This window comes from Acomys minous (assembly GCF_964271855.1).
Source record: "Acomys minous genome assembly, chromosome: 9".
NCBI classification, from domain to species: Eukaryota; Metazoa; Chordata; class Mammalia; order Rodentia; family Muridae; genus Acomys; species Acomys minous.
Window position 1 is genome coordinate 105,071,772 of NC_140490.1, and position 16,536 is coordinate 105,088,307.

At 35.6% G+C, this 16,536-nt stretch overlaps 1 protein-coding gene across 12 annotated transcripts in view; it reads right to left on the reverse strand.

The window, feature by feature from the left end:
* LRRIQ1 (leucine rich repeats and IQ motif containing 1) overlaps positions 1–16,536 on the reverse strand; it is a 172,396-nt gene that overhangs the window by 93,040 nt on the left and 62,820 nt on the right. For 9 of the 12 annotated variants that reach the window (XR_014782046.1, XR_014782047.1, XR_014782048.1 and 6 more), the window contains 5 exons: positions 14,308–14,427; positions 6,566–6,655; positions 5,787–5,908; positions 5,183–5,281; positions 4,860–4,942 (listed from right to left, as the gene is read on the reverse strand). Coding sequence is in view for 9 of the 12 variants with exons in the window: in XM_084796363.1 (XP_084652489.1) it covers positions 4,860–4,942; positions 5,183–5,281; positions 5,787–5,908; positions 6,566–6,655; positions 14,308–14,427 (514 nt within the window). In the remaining 3 variants the exon portion in view is untranslated. The remainder of the gene's footprint in view (positions 1–4,859; positions 4,943–5,182; positions 5,282–5,786; positions 5,909–6,565; positions 6,656–14,307; positions 14,428–16,536) is intronic. The other 3 variants (XM_084796360.1, XM_084796359.1, XM_084796358.1) reach the window with 3 other exon arrangements.

Here is a 16,536-nt window from a genome sequence, read left to right on the forward strand (position 1 = left end):
TAATGGCAACCTCTTGTAAAACAAAAACACAAATTACATATTTCCACCATACAATATCACAGAATATATATATCACCATTCCAAAAATGAAAATTGGTGTCATGGCAGGGAACCACTGGACTTAAAGCAAGACTGGAATTCTGCAAGGCAAAGGCCAAATCCTGTGGTTCCATGTCTAATGTCCAATAATTTAATTTCAAAGGTCTAGAGGCATCTTTCCCTCCAGCTTTGCTTCCTATAACATGCACTATACTCTGGTTGATCCTCCTCCCTACATACAGCTCTTCTTGACATACACCCCACAGCCAACATCTTTGAGTTATCTACTCAAGTCTAGGATTCACTTTCATACATTCACAAAAGAGAGTTCTTTTACTCTCTCAAGGCCTCCACACATGATCTCCTCTGTCATATGTTGCCTGTTCTTCTTATGAAATCATGGAGTGAGATTCAATAATCCCATTTATTCTTGCACCCATCATGTCTCCATAAAAGCCAGTATCACATGGAAAACAGTGCTAAGTAAGCAGGGTTTGGGATGGACCCTGACCCTCTTGAACCACATTTGCACCAATTTTTTGTTTCCATGCACATGCATACTTTGTACTAATTTAAATTTCACTCCCCGAATATAAGTCCATAATTGATTAAAGACTCACAGAGCCATAAATATATACTACTAAGTGTTTATCAATAACTTTAATGTTAAAGTGAGGTGCCAGACATGTTTGTAGATCATGGGATTTAATGTGAAAGAGGTATTGATTCGACTGCTTACTATTTAAAGTGAATTCTGTTATTGGAAGCATAGCAAAGCACTGTTCAACTAAAATACTCAATGACTCATTCTATATATCTTGAATCTATAAACCTCATTTTTTTCTGAAATTTTGTCAATACTGATCATTCTTGATTCTTCTCTTTTAAAAATTCATTACCTATATTATCATTTTGGAAACTCCTTTCCCACAAGCCATGAACTGCTTAAAATGCATAAAATAAGCCTTAAAATTTTTTCTACATTACTTAATTCTTGGATATGACTTAATGATATGAAATGACTTATGCTATTTTTCATGGAAATAAAGGCAGAAAATACCTACTGAATGAGAATCATTTGCTCATTACTATTAGGATTTTAAAAGAGCTGATGAGTCATTTTTATCCTTCTCTGTCATTCTTCCATTAAACATAAACTTGGTTTGCTTCATCTTTTCTTTACCTTAATTACAAAGGCTTAAATTCAACATGCATAAATGTGCTAAACACAGAGAAGCATTTATTATGTCTGCATTCTATGTTTTCTACCCTTGTATGTTGCTTTTATGCACCCAAATCTCTACATTTAGAGAGAGCTTCTAAGGACTGCTAGGCATCAAAACCAGCCACCCACTCCCTTTCCCCAGCCCACTCATCTAGTCTTACTCCAAAATATGCTCACTACCCTCAGGTTATTGACCCTGCATGTTTTCAATAGACCTGGAACTCTCGCCTTACATGTGGTGTTCTTCATTATGGTGCTGAATCTTAAACATCCCTCGGTGTCTGATAACTCCAATTCTGCTCACCAAATTCTGAAATCACTTTTGTGTAAAGTGCAGCCGAACAAATAGACAGACAATATACAAAACAGGACTAATCACTATTATTATTTCTAGCTGATGTCAATCACAAAGGGAAAATATTGCTAGGTAAATGAGCAACTAAGTAAACTATGATTAACTTCACACAGTTTTAGACTTTTTGTCAAGACTGCCAAGCAATTCCTTCACCATCTTCCCATTCTTTTTCTCCTCATCTGTTTTCCTTTTTATTTTTAATGCAAATAATATCTTGTATTAAAGAAGTAAGATGAAACGAACCAGACCTGTGTGGGAGAAGGCCTGTCAACTCAGCTACGTGTGACACTGGGCCCTGCTGCTCTTTAAAGCAGATGGCCTCAGTTACGCGGGCAGATTTCTTGAGGACAGGGCTTACCTAACTGCTGTCCACACTCTTTGCTTCCACTAGGCAGTCCTCAACTGTGCCTGCCGGTTAACCCGTGTCTTCAGCAGTTTTCTCCCTCTCTCAGCACTTTATTCCTTCATGCACTACTTTCTGCAATTACTATGTTTTTATTTTAACATTAAATAAATATTGTTGACTCATATTCCTTGGCGAGTACATGTATGCGAAATGAACGGACAGGGAATATGAAGTGCTTACTCCTGGCCAGCTTATTTTACATTTTCATCAATATATAATGCTGCCACACTCTATGTGTATGCTTGGTTTCCTTGAGGATCATGCCTGTGTTAAAACGCAGAATACTGCTGACTGCACTGAACTGACGATCCTGTCCCTGATGCCCTCCCTCCTGCTCCTGTCAGCCAACAGAAGGAAGGAGTCTCCCACAACTTTTGTGGACAACGCTGCCCTCTTCAGGCTTCAAATTTTCACACTGGCAAATTTTCCGTATAAGATGTGCTCAATATTGAAACTTTCCAAGTAAATATTTCAGTTTTAGCAGAATTTGGGTATTTAAGTAAATATTTAAGTTTGGTTTCAGTACATTACTGACTCCAATTTTAAATCATGGTCACATTTGAGTAAATTATTGACACATTACCAGTTGAATTATGAAAGCTGGAAAGGCAACAGGAATTTGATCTCAATTTTAAGCTCTAAAAGAAAGCCCATCGTACAGTATTAAGTAATTTACATGAAGACAAAAATGTGTAAGTGCCATGATTTTTATAGAAGATAAAAAAAATTTGGCCATTCAGCGAGTCCTCTGGTTTTCCTTTCTCATTTTAAACCCTCTCTTATTGTGACTGATATGTGCACTCTGAGGAGGGTATGGAGGAGAGGCCATGGGAACCATGAAAGACTCACCATTAAATTCCACATTTAGGCATTCAGATTTTAAGGTCAAATTTATTTTGTGTCTTTAACCTAATATGTTGATTTTTTAAAAAAGCAACAAACACAGAGATTTACATTTTCACTCAATGGTAAGGAGTCTATTGAGATTGTACAGTCAGTTGAGGATTTCCATTTAAAAAAACACAACTGTCATCTGTGATGACTTAACCTTACCTAACACATCATGCTTATTCAGCACTGCCAAAATAAGTTAAAATGGAGTTATGAAGTTTGACTGTGTTTTCTTCTTCTCATTTTTGACCCTATCATGCCCCCTTGTGACTGATAAAAGAAACTATTTTTGTTTGCTTAATTATATCTAGTTGTGATCACAAATTTAAAACAAACAAGTAAAACAGAAAGAAAGAAAAAGTTCCATCTATGCAGACATATTGCTTGCCAAATCATTTGTTGAAACATATTTAATATGCTGATTTATAAATCTTTTCTCAACCAAAACCAAATGAGCCTTTGATAGTAGCAGCAGGAAGGAAGACATTGCCCGTGGCAGAATCATACAATAATTCTGGTGACATAAATTTTTCCCTGCTCTCACCATGGAAGGTGACTATAAACATGGTGTTACTCCTATTTAAAGAAGATCTAGCAAAAAAATTCTTGAACAGAAATGGGCCAATACTTGTTGAATATTGGCTGGATCACTTCTCAACCTATTTTGCCTTTGAACTGGGCTCTGGAGTTCCATATATTTTTCTATTATTTTTTAAAACAGCTCCTTTTGAAACTCTTGTATAGGAAAACAGACCAAAGGAATAAAGAAGTTTATTGAACAACCATATTTACTGCATTGTACTCCACATGTCCTGGGTGAACTTCAAAACACTCTGGCTTTGGACTTACTATTTTACTGACGAAGCCATAACATGTTGCAGTCACAGAGGGTAACCCTCATAGGGACTTAGATAATGAGTGGGCAGTGGGTATAGACAAGGGGAAAATATGGTACTAACTTCAATCCATTTAAAAATGTTTAAATAGTCAATGTTTTATAACCGACAAATTGTATACAAAATTACAGTTATAGAATATAGAAATTAAAATAACTAATATCATTTCAAGATAGAAGAGTTGTATGTTTAAAAAACTAAAAATGTATTCAACGAAAACTTATCAATGACTAGTAGCTGATATGAAAAGCATTTGATTTACTAAAAAGTATTTTTGTTATTTTGATATAGATTTTGAGCAATATACATATATTTATGTATGTATGTATGTATATAATTCAGAATTTAACAAACAGAAACAAACAGGTAATTCCTGAACTACAGTAACAGATTTCCTTCTTCGTCACGTGTATCAAAACTACACATTAGGAGAGTCGTGTATCTTATATTAAGCCCATGAATTTTAAGATAGAATTATAAAGGCAGAAGTTAAATGTAGTGTGTATATAAAACATAACCATTTGCTACTTCTGGTCTGATATCGCTATAAGAAAATGAGTAGAAGTGTCCAAATAAATACAGAATAAATAAAGTATGGAGAGTTTCACAAGCAGATAGGAAAAAAGATGCCTTTCAATTTTTACCAAATTCTTCAAAGTCAGGAAAGAAATAAATTGTGTTTCTCTTCATGTGTGACACTTTATATCTAACCAAGCAATTTAAGAGCACACAAAAGATTTTTGAATCAACATTCCAAAATACACCAGCTCACCAACAAATTTTAACGTAATCGACACAGTGTACAGCACAAAGAAAAGTTAATACCAATGTATGTGAAACAGGGAATATTTTTACAATAAAAGGGCAAAATATATCAGTAAATATGACAATATAATTTGCTTTGGAAATTGAGGAGTTTGTAGTTACTATCTTAGAGGTAATGACCAGTACATTAATTTCCGCTTGCATTAAATGCACAAAGAAAACACAATTAAAAATTTTATAGTCAATATCACACATGGTTACTGCTCAAGGGCTATTACTTACCTAAGTTTTTCTTTAATTTTTTTGATTTCATTTTCTGTGCTCTCTTTAACATTTGCTGAGCTGTGGAGATATCCTTAAAGCCCCTATTGTAAAAGTAAATTTAAAATATCTGAAGCATAGTTAGACATAGACATGCATGTAAATGTTAATGTTTGAATTATATCACATTTCATAAATTTGTCACCATAATTAATAAAGCCGCCTTATTTTAAAGGTCAGTTTCTTAAAGACTAGTAATTTCTGGAATTTAAAAAAAAATCGGCCTCAGATATTGAGCAGTCCATCAATTTCTTATCTTCTTTAGTGTAAAACAGAGGACTTACCATTCTTCTGAAATTTTTTCTTCTTTCTCAGATTGCAGTAAACTCTTCCTACTTGTCTTTGATTCAGTTGTCCAGGATAAAGTTCTGTTTTCTGATCTGCTAAAAGAAATGCATGCATCTGAACAGAATCAACACAAGTACATCAGCTCCTTTAGAAACCGCATGCTGTTTATGTTGTCTCAAACTTGGAAATAAAATCTATTTAAGCTACAGAGGAGCTTTATCTTGAAAAGTAATAAAAGTCTGCCATTAATTTAAAATGTTTACATTTCAATTACATGGAGCATATTTCAATCCTTTTGCTGAAAGGACTATGGTACTGGGCCTTTTATTCTAGTCCTCCTCTTTACCTGTCAAGCTGTGAAGATCTGTTTGTACAATTACTACATTATTTCACCAAAATATAAGTCTTGTCGTTGCTTTAATGCATCTCCTCCACACATGTTTGAACACTAGAATTTTCATATTTTAACATTACATGTGTTCCATCTTCTACAAGTCAATTTACATCGATGTTTATAGTTATTCTAACTGTGTAAGGGATGCGCCTGTTGTCTATGTCACTCATAAATCGGTACCCACGTAAGAGAGTAGCTTAGCTTACCTGCTACTTAACTGTGTGTGTGTTGGTGAAAACACAGTTTCTTTCTCACTGCTTAGCCATGCTGGAGCTGGACGTGCTGGCACGGGAAGTGAGGGTTCATCGTGTCTCAGAGTCCGAGAGGTCTTATTTTAAAAGCATAAACAAATGTAAGGTAAAACCGAACAATCCCAGCATTGGTGTTGTTACCTCACATATGGCAGCCTGAACAGCCTCAAAGGGCAATTCATTACAAAATTAAAATGATAATAAAATATAATTCCTGGAACGTGCCTGAATATTTTTTTTTGTTACATGGTACTAGAGTATGCTTTTTGGTATAGCTCACATATACAAAATGATTAATTGCAAAGATCTTTAAAATCCAAGAAAACAAAAACTTCAAAGATTATCAAATAAATAACAGATATTGCAGTCCCTTGACCTCTGGCTGAGGATCCTCAGCTGCCGCTTGTCGGTGTGTACTTCTGCATTTTTAAAGTGCTGTCAACTAGTGATTTTAGTCTACTGCCAAGTGTGCAGCTGAGGCACATCATTTCTTTTTTTCTGGCTACTGTGAAATAAAGCGTTGAAAGAAATCCAAAGTAAAGAAAAAAAAATAAAGGGCAAATGAAAGAAAAGCTACATGAAAAATTACATCTGGGGACGAGGAGGAAGTCAAAGGCTTCTAAAAGTAATTATGTTTTTCAAGTCAATAAATTGTATTATTAATCACCACGGCATAGCAGAACCTTCAGAAGCCAGCAGAGATCGAGCACTCAGAAGTTTCCATGACATGTTACCTTTGGCCAGGGCAGCTGGTTGGAGAGAGGCAGTGTTTGTGAAGGGAAGCTGGTGGAATCTAAAGCTGGCCAGTCTTTCTCCAAGACACCCTGCACAAGTAACGGCATTAAAATGGACAGAGTTTAGCTTGCAAACCTTTACCAACTTTCCTTTAAATTGTACAGTACATCATGTATGTCCACACAGACCATGGGGACTTTTATATGTAGGAAAGTTTTACTTGATATCATGAGAGGCACAAATTATATAAGATGCTTGACAATGTTTTTTATTTACTTACTTTGATTAAGGGAAGAGCTTATATTTTATTGCTGTAAAGATGAGGTAAATATTGTTCTGAGTATGTACTCATTACAGACTCAGATAAGCTAAGAGCAACCAAGAAAAATCAGCTGTTAATTCATGTGGTATAAGTTACATTTTCTATTGAACATTGCTATAAAAACTACAAGATTTTAATAAACCAGAACCAATTTTCCTCAAGTATTACATATAAACTAGGATTTGCCTTAATTTCTTATTTTCACAATTTTGGAAGTTTTTTGGGTGAACAGAATGAATAAAAATATATGGCATATCATTTCTGATGTAATTATTCTCCAACACAGCTCTTTACATGGGAAAAATTTATATTTCAAATATGAAATTTCTACTGTGTACTCCTTTTTCTTCATCCTAAATCATATTTGTTCCACTTATACAACCAATCCCCAAGCTTAACCTTTATTCAGTGAAGTTATATTAATTATATAAGTGTTGTACATTTAAGATATAGTTATCTGAATTTTATTTAATATGATGTATCTTAGAATACACATCTCTGATTTTTTATAAACAAGGCTCGCCAGGACAATGATTAGCATTAAGAAGGCTATAAAATATCCAAATGGTTTGAAAATTAGAATGATTACATTTATAGGGGGCATTAACCATTTTTAATTCACACAAATTCAATGTGCCTTGGTCTTGGAACGACTACTGAAAATGTGAGACTAAGACAAAGTGACCATGGGTAGGCAAGGTAACAACACACTTTTACTTAGGCATTACTCTTAGGAGACAGAATCAAGGCCATGGCATCCCAACATCACACAAATGGACCAACTCAACCAAAACAAGTATTTTATGGTATTTCTTATTATTTACGGACTATTAACCTACAAATATCTATCACACAGTCATACTGAGTTTAAGAGTTCCTACTGGGAAGTTAGTAAGTTCAATAAATCTATTGAACTATGTCATGATTCTAGCAAGCAATAATCTAATAAACATCTCTGAGACACTTTTAACCATTCCTATAACAGAATAATAAATGTACTAGTTACTGCATTTGACAAGAAACTTAATTTATCAATTCTGCCAGGAAGACATGTTTTAAAGCATTACATTGCATGCAGAAAGCATACAAATTTTATTTTTCAAATAATTATATGAATGTGAATATTCCCAAGTAAAGCATCATTGGAGAGAGGCAGAAAGGTTACATGAGAGAGAACTCTCACTGCAACCTATAATGTGCTTCTTCACCACATCTTATAATGGGAAGATAAGAAAATGGCAGCACAGAAAATACAGTAGTTCTGGGGAAGCAACAACAAAAGGAAACAAGTGATTGTGGGTGAGAGTTTGAAACAAAAGAGTTGAAGCACAAAAAGCATTTGCTTTGATATTTCTGGGAAAGGTATGAAGATAAGATATTGCTAATTCTGTAACCTATTTAAGCTGATAACATTAACTACGTGCTGTCTCGCGTCATAAACCCAGTAAACTCCCATTGACATCTGCATTCAGAATCGTCCGTCTCGTTCATGAAAGATGATAAAAATTTTAATGACTACCCTTAAAAAATTGCAATTCAGGGTAAAATTCTGGACAAGATTCAGACTCAAAATTTATTAATTTTTTGAGTGGCAATGTATATTTATTCAAGGAAAGATCACAGGCTGTTGAACACCAGCTATCATAAAGTTAGTGATCTTATAAAGGAAATGATTAAAATGAACAGAAGATGTGAAAATGAAAGGATGACACCTTGGAAAAGACACCATGCCATCTGCTGACTGACTACAGGAGACACCCCATGCTGTCATGCCTGGCATGACCTCTGCACACACCTGTCAAGCCATCTCATTTTATTCTGTCCTCTGGAAGTCTAGGGTGTGTGTGTGTATATATATATATATATATATACACACACACACTCTACAGAAATACTAAAATAGTATTTCTCCAGTAACAGTACTCTCCATAGCTGTACTTCGAGAACAGTACTCCAATCCAACAGCAGCACTCTCTCTAGCCAGTCTACGTAGAGCAGTACTCAATGTCAGTACTCTATATAGCAGCTCTCTCTAGAGGAACAGTGTGAAAGAGGGGTCTCTACAGCAGAACTCCAACAGCAGAACTCCAGTAGCAGTATGATATTTGACAAGACTCTCTAGAGCAGCTCACTTTAGAGCAGTACTCCCTATTCTATAGTAATACTTTATTAGCAGTGTTCTCTAGAGCAGTACTCCAGTAGCAGTGTTCTCTAGAGCAGTACTCCAGTAGCAGTGCTCTCTATAGTAATACTCCAGTGGCAGTGCTCTCTCTATAGTAATACTCCAGTGGCAGTGCTCTCTATAGTAATACTCCAGTGGCAGTGCTCTCTATAGTAATACTCCAGTGGCAGTGCTCTCTATAGTAATACTCCAGTGGCAGTGCTCTCTATAGTAATACTCCAGTGGCAGTGCTCTCTATAGTAATACTCCAGTGGCAGTGCTCTCTATAGTAATACTCCAGTGGCAGTGCTCTCTATAGTAATACTCCTGTAGCAGTGTTCTCTAGAGCAGTACTCCAGTGGCAGTGCTCTCTATAGTAATACTCCAGTGGCAGTGCTCTCTATAGTAATACTCCAGTGGCAGTGCTCTCTATAGTAATACTCCAGTGGCAGTGCTCTCTATAGTAATACTCCAGTGGCAGTGCTCTCTATAGTAATACTCCAGTGGCAGTGCTCTCTATAGTAATACTCCAGTGGCAGTGCTCTCTATAGTAATACTCCTGTAGCAGTGTTCTCTAGAGCAGTACTCCAGTGGCAGTGCTCTCTATAGTAATACTCCAGTGGCAGTGCTCTCTATAGTAATACTCCAGTGGCAGTGCTCTCTATAGTAATACTCCAGTGGCAGTGCTCTCTATAGTAATACTCCAGTGGCAGTGCTCTCTATAGTAATACTCCAGTGGCAGTGCTCTCTATAGTAATACTCCAGTGGCAGTGCTCTCTATAGTAATACTCCAGTAGCAGTGCTCTCTATAGTAATACTCCAGTGGCAGTGCTCTCTATAGTAATATTCCAGTGGCAGTGCTCAGTGCTCTCTAGGACACTACTCATCAGTATTTGCTGCCTCATTACAAAATGTAGAGTGGGTGATTTTCCACTGAAATACTTCACAGAATCTAGAGACAGAACTTTCCTTCTCAGACTTTTTTTTCAATTATGCGTTTATGTTGGAAGTGGGAGTGGGAGAAGCCAGTGGGGGCTGTGCCATAAGTGCTGTACCAGTGGATGTCAGCAGAGGCATCAGCTTTCCTGGAGGTGGTCTGGCAGGTGGCTGTGAGGCAAAAGGTGTGGGAACTGGGAACTGAACCGGATGTTCTGCAAGTGCATCCAGTCTCTAACCTGCCAGTTCAACTCCACAGCCCCCAGATATTTTTAATATTTAAAAGTATAAAAACCTTTGAACATACTTTTTTCCATGTAAATCTATAAACACTTATATAGAGTTTTAAAGCCATTTTTATCCAACATCTCTGAAAATTTATTAAAAGCAGAAAAAGAAAGTTACCATAAAGTGCTAAAGATGTTTGTAGTAATTATTTAAATGCAACCAGAATTGTTACCGGGAGCACTACATATGAATGAAAGCTTATTAATATCAAATACACTGGTATTATGTACTACACTGGAAAAAATAAAATCTCAAGATATCACAAGGAATTTGCCCACAGTTACAAACATGCCATTACTTTGAAAAATGTGTATTAATATGTCAATAATTTCACACTTACAGGAAGATTATGTACTGGTTAAAATACCTTGTCCAAACCCCTGTAACTTACAACTGAGAGTGTGAACTGCATTCTGCTTCCAGCCCAGCTGTTATCAAAGCTACTTCTATATTAAAAGTGAGCTTAGAAGTGTCACTATTCTAAAAAAAATTTTCATTTGAAAAATGAAAGAATTGTTTTACTAAATTTAACTTTGTCGGTTTTGGCCTTCCTCTAGCAAATCACAGTTACTTACAGAACTTCCCAGATTATTCAAGGGTGTTTACAGTAAGAGCCTGTTCCCTGAAGGAACTAAAGCCCTGATGGGCTATGACTGTTTCTCACATAAATGTAGTCATGATAGTGTAAATCTGTAATGCTAGGTATAGGAGGGTATGGGGAGAAAGTAATCAGAATCAGTTAGATACCTGCTTAGTATTGTCAAATAACAAAATTAATAATAAAAACAATCAAGTTGTAATTTTTTTGTATTTTTTATTAACTTATTCTTGTTACATCTCAATAGTTATCCCATCCCTTGTATCCTCCCATTCCTCCCTCCCTCTCATTTTCCCCTTATTCCCCTCCCCTATGACTGTTCCTGATGGGGATTTACCTCCCCCTGTATATGCTCATAGGGTTTCAAGTCTCTTGAATAATAGCACAAATTAAATTAAGAATTCAATAAATAGGATGCAATGATTAAGAAAAACAGGAAATATGCTTTGCTATATGTTTTATGAGATGTGTGGCAGTTTTTCTTTTGAGGCAATCTCATTTGTCTATCTTTTGTTGTGCTGCCTGTGACTTTAGTGTTGTATTTTAGAAATTCAATGCCAATATCAAAGTCAAAATATATCTTCTGCTAAGAAAATCCACATAATAGAAAATATCTGCAGCTGGGTGGTGCTCATGCATGCTTTTAGTCCCAGTGTTCAGGAGGCAGAAGCATGCAGATTTCTGAGTTAGAGTTCAGCCTGGTCTACAGTGAAAGCTTCAGGACAGCCAGGACTACACAGAAAAAACATGTCTTAGAAAATCATAACAGAAATAGAATAATCTGCAAATAATACATCTGCTAAGGAGTTACAAGTAAAGTGTAAAAAACAAATCAAAACAAAAAAATACAAAAACCAGAATTACTCACCAGCAATATGTATGTAGAACTTATCTAAGACCCTAAGATCAATACCTAGGCCTTGGAAAACAAAACAAACAAAACTTCAAACCTATTCGATGACAAACATTTAGCTTGAATTAAAGGTCTGAGCAGATACTTTTCAAAAGAATACATAAACGACTAGCACAATTATATGAAAAATGCTCAAGATCAGTATTTTCAGAAAAATATACATCAAAACCACAGTGACATGTCATTGCATGCAGACTAGGCTGGAGAACTGTGCAGATGTTGGCTAGGAGAACTGACATTTTCCTCTGTCCTGAACATGTGCGCGAGCACACACACACACACGCACACGCACACGCACACACACACACTCACACACACACAGGAACATTAGTAGCAATTAACTTGCTTGCAGAGTATGCATTTCCTTTTCTTTTTTCTAAATTATGTGTATGCTTTATTTTGTTTCTGGATTCGTGCACCTGAATACAATGCTCTTGGAGGCCAACAGTTGCTTTAGCAGTTGAGGGTCCTGGGAACTCAATGTGGATTCTCGGAAAGAACATTATTTGGCTCTGAACCACTGCACTATCTCCCTAGCCCTGCTCCTTTATGTTTACTTGGAAAAATCTCTCCAGACTTTTATTAAAGTTACCAATCTTACAACAAAGTCTTTCAGAAAATAGAAAGACAGGAAACACATCAAAACCAAATGTGGGAGACCTAAACCGCCTTCAGACCAAAAACTGAGAGGTAGAGAAGAAATTTACAGACTAAACATTTTTAAGTGCAGACTAAAAATAAATCCTAATAAAAAATTTCTAAGTCAAAATCTCTAATATATTCACAACTTCATTATAATTAAATTGGCTTATTCAAGGAACACAGTTTAATACAGGAAGTCAATGATATATATATATGAATATATGATATAAAACAATTTGATAAGATTAAAAGAACACATACAATCATCACGACCACTGTCGCTGTAATCTGGAAATGTTGTGTAGTATGTTCCTAATCCAACAAATTTTTACAGAAATGATTCCAACTTACAGAATTGACTTTAATATGCAAACGCATCAAATACCTAGGAATAAATTTAACCAAATTACACATGAAAACTATCAAGGAAAATATCATAGATTCTTTCTAAAATAGATACATTAAAAAAAAACTCCATATTTTTCTATTCTCATTATAGAGAACCTATAGAGGAGAACCTCGTATTCCATAAATGCAAGTCATTATTAAAGCATTTTGTGTTTTAAGTTAATTATTACTATAAACGATTTAATGAGAACACAGGTTCTGATTCAGTTACATCTTATCTTCAAATGTTGGGTAAATTATTTTTGAAGATCAGCAAACAAAAATTTATAATGGTAGATAAACTATAATGAATTACAATGCATGTTTTGCAAAGTAGTTAACTTACTTTTGAAATACCTGTACATTCATTATTAAAAACTATATTTTTCAATGAGAAGTAACTACTTCTCACTGATGTGTCGCTATGTTCAAATGTAATCATGGAATTGCAATTAACTGACGGAGTCATTGAGTACAGATGGGATCCATGACCTTCACTGGGTACGTAGAGCCATGGTTAACATCAAGCCCTATAGTCACTGGGTACGTAGAGCCATGGTTAACATCAAGCCCTATAGTCACTATTTTGCTCTCTATATACAAACATAGCTGTGATAAAGTTTAATTTATCTTTAATTAATTGAATATAAGATGTTCAACCTATATTGTATAATAAAACAGGGCATGCATTCTAATTGTAAGCACAAATAATTTTTCACTTTCAACCACAAGTGTGAAATAAGCCTAATATGAACACTAACATTACAGTTAAGCAACACTTGTCCTCATAGCCAAGTAGGTTGTGAGAATGTAGGGCATTGTGTTGTGTATACATAGTACAAAGAGAAAGGCTGATGATTTATATTCTAGACAGAATGTAGACTGATGGTGGGAAATCACACCACAATGCTCAGGATTGTGCACAATTGATAAATTATTTGTGAATATTTCCATTTAATATTTCCATCGCACAAAAAATGGGGAGTATTATATTCACCTACAGTATTATAGTCATGAAATAGAGTTAAGGAATTATTCCATTCAAAGGAAATGAAGGGAAAGATGCAAAGTATTTGCCCCCTACAATCCTAGCTTACTGAGTCTTAGACTAATTGTTGGGCATTAGTCGGACAGGTGCAAATTTGAAAATGTCAAAAATATCATAGTGTTCTATCATTGCTTTTTCCCAAAGTTTCCATTGTGGCTAAGTAAGGGAGTAATTTCCAGAGAAATTGGTCTAAGAGGACAAAATCTCCTGCAACCATTCTACTGTCCCTTTATAGACTGTACAAACTAGGAGGACAGTAGCAGTAACTTTTATCTTGCAGTGTTACTAAGCACCTTAGAAAATGGCTCAGAATATACAATATGGCCAGGATGTTCTCAAGGGTAATGATTACCTACAACATCTGCAGTAGCCAGCCGAGGAGTTAGTTTTAGAACAGTCTAGAAACATTATAGGAGCAATATTTGTTTGTTGTAGTTGGCACTTACCTCATCAAATGCAAACTCCTCTAAATCTATTTCCTCGTATTCTTCTCCAGATTCTTCATTTCTGATAGCCTCTAGGGCAGACAGCAGTTTCTTCCGTAAAATAAAGCCCTTCCAAACTGCCTGTACAAAAATGTGAAGTATGTTATGCAGGGTTACAGATCAAACCCTAAACCAGATTCTCTGTGTTATCCCATTAGGAAGATAAAACATCTTAGAACTTAGTTTAATGGCTCAATAATCTGTTTTTTGAACTTTATGTGACACGTACAACTGCAAGATAAATTAAATGACCGCATGTGTCTGAATCTCTCGAGACTTCCTTTTGTGGTAAGCAGAGAAGAATCTTTATCACTCCCTCTACTGCACATGTAGGTCAACCAATCAATTATCTGACAATTCCTCCAGGACCCATTCTGAACCAAGAAGAAAGACATTTTTAAAAGGTCAATTTTGCTCATTTTCAAATCATTATGTTTAAAGTAAGTCAAAGCTCATTTAGAAAAACCCCAGTGTATTTAAATTACCATATTAGGGAGATGGTATCATGGCCCAAAATAAATTAATTTCAGGAAAAAGTAAACTCAGCACAGAATAATGAAACTAAAAATACTCAGGTTCTTTAATAAGTCTGGAATAGAGAAGCTCTATAGCCTAAGTCCCAAGTACAATAAAGCTCCAAAGAATAGATGATATGCATATATTTCTACAGAGGGAGCTTTAGAATACATGAGGTATAAAACCAACAGTGAGGTGCATGACCATGCTAAAATACACATGTATATATAATTCTTTACATTTAAGAATAAAATACTAAGGTATAAAATTAATTTTTAAAGTGGTTAAATATGAATGTTAAATGATACAGCAACAGAGTCTTGAATTTCCCAGCACTTGGGAGCCTGTATCTATGTGAAACCTGAGGCCAACCTAGTTAATATAGAGAGTTCCAGGCACTATCTCAAAAATTAATGATAAAATGCTTTTAATTTCTGAATAACCAACCTTTGTTTAAATATGAGTTTGAAGCCACATGCATGCTCAACAAAAATTGTTAAAAACTAAAGTAAATGAATATGATCTAAGAGAAAATATGTAGAAAATAAAAATAATTCATGCTTTGTGTATAACTCTACAAGACAGTTATGTGATTTTTAAAAAATGGATTCACTTAATTACAAACTAAAATACAGACCCCCAAAGACAAATTTGACTGCAAAAGGTATTTTAGGGCAGTTTTTAGTAATCATTTTTTATAACATTATGTTGATATTTTTGCTACACTGAGAATCAGAATATACAAATTGGCCAGACTGTCTTCAAGGATAGGGATCACCCATGCCTGCCACAGCCAGTCTCAGACAGAAGTCAGACTCAGCCTCCTTAGGGAAGATTACAGGAAGCTGAATCAACACCCAAGCAGTTGGCCAAGAGCCATTGAGAGTTGTCAGTAGACTTAGACCTTCCCTGTTCTTATCCCTATGTAGTTGTTCACTGGAAACGCTACATATGCTTTGCAAACTGACTGGATGGCTTGCTCCAACACTGCCCTACAGCTGCAACCTCCACAGTACACCTGAAGCTTCCCATTTCCTGCACCACAAAACACTCACATTCTCTTCTCTGTCTTTAAACCACTGTGATTGTGGTTCTCAGAGGACATTCTGAATAAACTGGTGTGTGCTTCATCTTTATTTTCCATTATGTGTGCATAAAACCCATGACCTAGCAATACACATGTCAAACAGGAGGAAAAGAGAGAGAGAGAGAGAGAGAGAGAGAGAGAGAGAGGGGGGGGGAGGGAGAGAGGGAGAGGGAGAGGGAGTGAAGAGGAGAAAGAGAAAGAGAAAAAAAGAGAAAGGGACAGAGAGAAAGAAGAGACTAGGGAGAGAGGGGGGGTACAAAGAGAGACAGAGAGAAAGGGACAGAGAGACAGAGGGGGTTGAGACTGGAAAAGGGAGGAGAGGAGAAAGGAACAATTAAATATGCCATTGGAAATAGAGTTTCTAAAGAAGAAAACAGAAACACATATAGAGTCAAATAAACAGAAATGTTAAAGTATTAAATGTAATTTCAAAATAACTGTAAAAACAAATAGTGTAAAGAACTAACATCAGTGTTCCTCAAGTTATTCCATAATAGAAAAGGAACAGTTCCAAGTTCTTTTTATGAAGAAATCTCTTTTTGTGTTTTTTGTAGACCTGATGGCCTCCAAATCATAGAGATCCACCT